This window comes from Streptopelia decaocto (genome assembly GCF_964273445.1).
Source record: "Streptopelia decaocto genome assembly, chromosome: 3".
NCBI lineage: Eukaryota > Metazoa > Chordata > Aves > Columbiformes > Columbidae > Streptopelia > Streptopelia decaocto.
In genome coordinates, this window is record NC_138656.1 from 855,792 (window position 1) to 862,460 (window position 6,669).

Sequence of the window (6,669 nt, forward strand, 5' to 3'; positions counted from 1 at the left end):
ACAACGATCTATCCTGAATTTTTTTTTAATCACTTTTAATTTTTTTTCTTATTTTTTCCCTTTTTTTTTTTTTCTCCCCCTTTTTCTCCCCCTTTTTACAACATTACACGACTTTTGGATTCAGAACTAGCATGGGTTTCACACTGAAGGAGGATTTCGGTTTGTTTCTGTTGTTTGTTTTTCTTTTTCCTGTCACTTCCACACAAAAAAATAGATATATTTATACCTCCTTGCGACGACATCAAGGGAAAATAAAGCCCAACAGAAACCCCCCCTCTCCCCATCCCATTGCCCCCAGCCCGCCCCTCCCGACCAAAACAAACCACCCCACAAGGCAAACCATGGGAATCGCAGCCCCCCTGGGCACCGGTGGCTTGGGGCCGAGGGGGGACACCAAAGCGCCTGTTCTTGCTGCTGATTCCCGAACGGATGCAAACATCTGGAGCCAACGGAAAGAAAAATAGATAGATATAGATATATATATATGTATATGTACCGTGCTCGACAGCGTTCATAGTCCATCGCTCTGCTCGGGGGCTGCGCGGGGATATGGGGGGGCTGTCCCCCTCACTGTGGGGGGATCTTCCCCTCGGCCCTTTTAGGAAGAGTTCATGATGGGCCGGGAATACACACCTTGGTAGTAAGAAGTCTCTCCGGCTAAAGGGGAGGACTCTAAGGCGTTTTTGTTCGTTACGGGCCCCATGGCCAGGCTGCCGGGCATGGGCGAGGCGTAGCCCGAGTAGTGCATCACCTGCTCGTAGGCCTTCAGGTCCATTTTGTGGTGGTGGTGGTGGTGGTGGTGAGGGTGGTGGTGCTGCTGCTCGGAGGAGGACATCAGGTTGTTGATGGAGAAGGGGTGGTTGAAGGCGTAGTGGTGCTCGGGCTTGAGGTGGGCGTCGTGGGGCAGGCCGGCGTGCGGGGGGGCCAGGAGGTGCTGGGCCGGCGAGGCCGCCGGCTCCCCGGGACTCAGCCCCGGCGTGCCCTTCAGGTCGGCCAGGGCTCGCTTGTGGTCCTGGCACGGCGAGGCGCTGGCCGGGGACTCGGCGCCGCCAGAGCCCTCGGAGCCCCCCGAGGAGCTGCCTTCCCCCAGGGGTTGGCTGGGGGGCTGCCCGGGCCCCTTCTTGCCCCCGCTGCCCGCGCCGCCGCCCGCCCCGCCGCCGTCCTTGGCGGCCAGCTGCTTCTCGCACTTGAAGCGCTTCTGGCGGCGCAGGTAGCAGCCGTTCTCAAACATGTTGCCCGAATCGGGGTGCAGCGTCCAGAAGGAGCCTTTGCCCGGCTTGTCCGGGGAGCGGGGCACCTTGAGGAAGCAGTCGTTGAAGGACAGCGAGTGGCGGATGCTGTTCTGCCAGCGCTGCTGGTTCTGGCGGTAGAAGGGGAAGAGGTCCATGATCCACTGGTAGATCTCGCTCAGCGTCAGCATCTTGTTGGGCGACTGCTGGATGGCCATGGTGATGAGGGAGATGTAGGAGTAGGGCGGCTTGGCGTGCGTGTAGCTCCGCCGGTAGGTCTTGGGGTCCCGCGAGCGGTTGAGGTTGGATTGCCCGTAGATGGGGCTCATGGAGTTCATGTTGGTGTAGGGGGCCAGGGCGTTCATGGAGCCCGCTTGGCCTCCCATGGGGCTCATGCTGGGGCTCAGGTGGGCGCCCATCCCTGCCACACCAGCTGAGCCCATGCCGGGCATGGCCCCCGCGCCGGGGGACATGCCGGTGAGCGAAGGGCTCATGCCCGTGTTGGCGTAGGACATGTTCATGGAGGTGGCAGCCGTCATGTTGGCCGTGGTGCTCATGGCCGACATGGTCATGTACGTGTTCATGCTGTTCATGCCCAGCCCTGCGTTCATGTTGCTCACCGAGGAATAGCTCTGCAGGGCAAGCGAGAGAGAAGGAAGATTTGAGGGGGGGACAGGTGGGTAGCCCCATCGGGGACAAGGACAGCCTGGGGAGCAGCGGGGACACCCGCAGCCCAGCCCCGATTGCCACCGGCAAGAGCCTCTGCAGCCCCGGGGCTCCGTGCCCTGTGGGGCGGGAAGGGTTAAATCCTGGGGTGGGGGGGTGTTTTTCTGGTTAATGAAAAACAAATATATATATATATATATATATGTATATATATATACGAAAAAAAGAGACGGGATGGCAGCAGGATCGGCGGATCCGTCCTGGAGAGGGGAGTTGGAGGAAGGGGAAGGGAAATCCCTCCCCAGAGTGAGAAAAATACCTGGGGGTGGGGGGAGGCGGGGGGGGAAAGGAATAAATAGCGACCCAGCGCTCAGCAGCACCCCGCTGCCCCGCACCCCCCGGGACCCCCCGGGACCCCCCGGGACCCCCCGGGACCCCGCAGCCCTGCCCGCAGCCCTGCCCGCAGCTCTGCCCGCAGCCAGCGCGGAGCCAACCCGGAGCCCCAGCTCGGGCTTTGCTGCCAAAGTTAATCCCGTTCCGGGGCTGGCACGGCGGGGGGAGCGCGGCCGGGGGGCGGTGAGCCCCGGCTCCCTTCCTTACCTCGGGCTCCCCGTAGTAGTTGCTCCAGTCCGTGTGCTCATGCCCTTCCATTTTCACCGCTCCCAGCATACTGGAAGTGGAGTGCATGGCAGTTTAAAATTTAACAGCCACAACAAACGACGACAGAGAGCAACCCAAAAAAAAAAAAAAAAAAAAAAGAGAAAAAAAAAGTCCCCAGCCCTCCCTCCCCTCCGTCGGAGCCTCTGGAGGAGGAGGAAGAGGAGGGAGGGAGGAAGGGGGGGGAGATCGAGCGGCTTTGGGGCTGGGGTTTTTTTTTCGCTGCTGCTCCTTGGGTGGGTTTTCGCAGTTGCTTCGCGGCGAAAAGTCGCCCGGAGGCGATGGAGGAGCCGGAGGAGGAGGAGGAGGAGGGAGGAGGGAGGAAGAAGAGGAGGAGGAGGAAGAGGAGGACAAGTGCTGCAGTGACGTGGGTGCCCGGGTGATAGAGCACGGAGCGGCCGGGCGAGCCTCCAATCCCCAGGTCCTCGGCTGCCCATTTGAATAATCAGCTCACACCTAGGCGGGAGCGGCTCCTCCGCGGCCCCCCGCGCACCTCTGCGCACCCCACCGCCCGGCACCCCGGGCCGACCACCCCGCCTTGGCAGGGGGAGCCGGTTGCCGTCACCCCCCCCGGGTACCCCCGAGGGGAGCCGACCCCCCCCCGCATCCCCGACGGGAGCTGCCCCCGCATCTCCGAGCTGTTTTCCGCCCCCCAGCCCCGCTCCCAGCCCAGCCCCACGCACCTTCGCTCCCCGCGGCCGCTCGGCGGAGCCCCCGGGGCTCAGGCCGCCGCCCCCCGGGCCGTGCCCCGGCTCTGCCCCATCGGCGGGCCCGGCAGCCGCCGCTCTGGCTCTTCCTCAGGTACCTACAACAAATTCGTAACTAAGACAAACAGGGAGGACAAGGGAGGGGAGGTGGGAGGCGGCGGGACAAGCGCCCTCGGGGCCCCGGGGGCTCCCTCGGGCGGTGCGGGGTCCCGGCGGGCGCCGTCGCGGCAGCGCGGCCGAAAAACCCCGGCAGCCTCGGAGAGGCGGGGGGGGAAGGAAGGACGGACAGACGGACGACAAAAATCACCCGGCTCCAAATCCCCGCCGGCTCCGCCGCCCGCCCCATCGGCGCTGCGGCCACGGCGGCTCCCGGCGGGGTCCAGCCGGCGGGGGGGGGCCGAGGGCGGCCCCTTCCGCGGCAGGAGGGGCGGAGGGCCGGCCCCCAGCTCCGCACACCCCCGGGCCGGGGCCGTGCTCCCCCGGCGCTGTCCCCGCCTGTCCCCGAGGTAGGGCCGGCAGCCCCGCCGCTTCCACCGCGCCCCGGGCTTTGGTTTTTCCTGGTTCGTAGATCCCTGACTACCGCCAAAAAATCCCACAAACCGCCCATTCTGTTTATTTATCTATTTATTTATTTGCCGCTCCCGAAAGAACGGGGGGGGGGAAACAAAAAAAAACCGAAGCCATCGATGAGCGAAAGCTGGGGACTGGTTTTAAATATGACCACAAACCCTCCGGACAGGATTTCCCCTCCGGGAGGAACCCCAGGGCTCCCGCAGGACCCTCCCCCGGGCCCCAGCACCCCCAGGAGTCACCGCCAACCCAAAACAGCCCCCCCGGCTCCCGGGAGGACGCGCTCCTATCGCGATAGCCGCGGCGACAGTGGCAGCCCAGCTCCTGCCCGCCCCAGTATTGAGGGGGCGGTTGGGGTATGAGCCGAAGGGAGCAGGGGGTCCCCCTAAAAGGGAGGGGGCTGCGGTGCCCCCCCCGCCGGGAGGGGCCCGTTCCGCGGTCCCGCCCGCTAAAAGCGGTGACGAGGCGCCCCCTGTCGCCTGCTGTCCCCGGGTCCGCAGGGCGAGGGGGGGACACCCCGGGGGACCCCCATGCGGGTGCTGCAGCCCCCAGGCCGGGGGGGCGCTCACTACAAGTGGCTCTGGGACTCTCGGCTCTGAAAGCGGGGAGAGATGCCCATTCCCAGGGGGAGCACCCAACTCGCCCAAATTCACCCCCAAAATCACCCCCAAATCATCCACATTCACCCCCAAATCACCCACCCTGGCTTATGGCTGAAAGGGACTCCCAGATTAGATGCACCCCAGGTCTGACTCAGACCAGACTCTCCAACCTAATGCATCTCCACAGAAATTTTTGCTCCTTTGGCGTAACCAAAAGGCTCAGGAAGGGAGAATTGAGGGGCAGTTTGGTAAAATTAGCAATGTGGCCGCTGGCCACGCCAAAGATCATCAGTTCAAAGATGGCATCTGCTCAGCGTCCCGCCTGCAGCCCATTTCAGCCGTTTCGGGGAAGGTGTGGCCACCTTTAGCACCGTTTTGTCCCTCAGAGCACGAGGTGTGGGAGGTGAGCGTGTGTTTTCAACAGGACTGGATCTGGTGTGGGAATTCCCTCCACAGGAGCAGGAGAGAGGCCAGAAGGAGGATTTCCCCTGCAATTCACTCACCCACTTTCAGGCCTTGGTCCAGCGGTGGCACAGATGTGACGCGCTCCCTGCACATCTGGCAGCTCAGCACCAGGGGTGGCTGGAGGTGAACGTGTGCTCAGGGCTCTGCGGGTCCTGGGCTCACGCTGGTCATTATCAAAATGCCATTTCCCCTCAGGTCAGCAGGACTTTGCATCTTGTTGCCACCAAATATGAGTTTTTTCTACCTCTTGTCCCATGTCCATGCATGGACTGGAAGCTGCGGAGCGGCAATAGAGAGCTGCTTTCACAAGAGGTTGGATTTCCACCCAAAACGTTCACTCGAGGCCCCCGCACAGCTATCAGAGGATGTTCCTGCTCTTGTTGCTCCAGCACCAACACTTAAATCCAGTTTTGCCTTGGTTATGATGTTGCACCCTTCACCATCCATCCCATGGTCCAAACCTCTCGCCCTGCCCAGGACACAGAGGACCTTCCATGCAGTGTATGTTGGGTGAGGAGGAGGAGGTCTCTTCATCCAACATGTCCCCTGTGTTACTGGAATGGTGGTGTCCGTAAAATACATGGGCTTGCCTTCTAATAGCATTTAAAAAATATCTAGGGTGATAAAAATTGAAAATTTTCAGCCATGTCTTATTTAAACACACCTGGTTGGGATATTATGAAACACACCAGCCATTTAAAAACAATTTATTCTCTTTAACATTTAGCTAATAATTATTTAAAACTTAATTTTTCAATTACATTCTTCTTGGCAGCAGAATCCACAACCGGAGGAGCCATCTCTCCCTTCCCAGGGGCAGGAGGATGGTGATGGGCATGAAGATGCACCAGGAGCTGGGGCACTTTTTGGCCGCCTCTATCACTTGCAGCAAGGATGAGGCAACGAGCGTGTCCCAGTCCCTTGTCCTGGTCCCTTGTCCTGGTCCCTCGTCCCCAGCGCTCCCAGGGCCGGGGACTGACCCTGTGCAGCCTCCTGGGTTGCAATGGCCATGTGGTGTAAGGAGCAGGCAAAGATGGTGTAAAGATGCAGGACATTGCTGGGAGGGGGTGATGCTTCTGTCCCGAGAACCAGCCTGGTCTGGGCAATAGAAAAATAGCGATTAAAAAAAAAATAACAAGAACCCCTTACCTTGCTCTTGACAGCAAACAGGGTAATTATCTCCCTTCTACTGATAATTATCATAATTAATCCAATATAATGAACTCTCCCAATTGCACTGCTGTTTCAAAATAAATGTGTTGGCTCTTTTCCTTTCTTTAATTGAGGAAGGGGCTCTCCTGCGAGACAGGAGGAGCCCTTGCCCTCCAGAACAGAGGCATTCCAATAACAAGAAGCAAAAAGGGGTCTGTGCAGCTGCCGTAATGTCTGCAGGGCACGTCGGGAAACAACATCCTTTGCTCATTCAGGGATCCGGACAGGACCCATTGAAATCGGTGACATTTTGTGGTGGGGACAGGATTTTTCCCCCATCCGAGGAGTTACCCGCACGCTAAAACAGGGAATTACCACAATTACACCCAACAATATTGACTTAACTATTTGAAGAACTCTACAGCCGAGTCTCTCCTAATTAGATTCAACATTTAATGGGGCTTCTTAATTCATGAAAAATGTTTTCCAAGGCTTTAGCGAGTCTAACAAAGGGAGAGCCAGGAGTGTGCAAAATATATTTGTCGTTTCAATAGCTGATCAAGAGCCCAAGGATATCGATCTTTGTAACACGGGAATGACATCCCCCGGTTCCAAGTTCTC

At 59.3% G+C, this 6,669-nt stretch overlaps 1 protein-coding gene across 1 annotated transcript; it reads right to left on the reverse strand.

Moving 5' to 3' along the window:
- Positions 1-598: 598 nt before the first annotated feature.
- On the reverse strand, positions 599-2,582 carry FOXA2 (forkhead box A2; the record flags this gene model as incomplete). Its single annotated transcript, XM_082048890.1, has 2 exons — positions 599-1,861; positions 2,496-2,582. 2 exons carry the CDS (start codon positions 2,580-2,582, stop codon positions 599-601), a joined length of 1,350 nt encoding a protein of 449 aa, XP_081905016.1.
- Between the last annotated feature and the right edge of the window lie 4,087 nt (positions 2,583-6,669).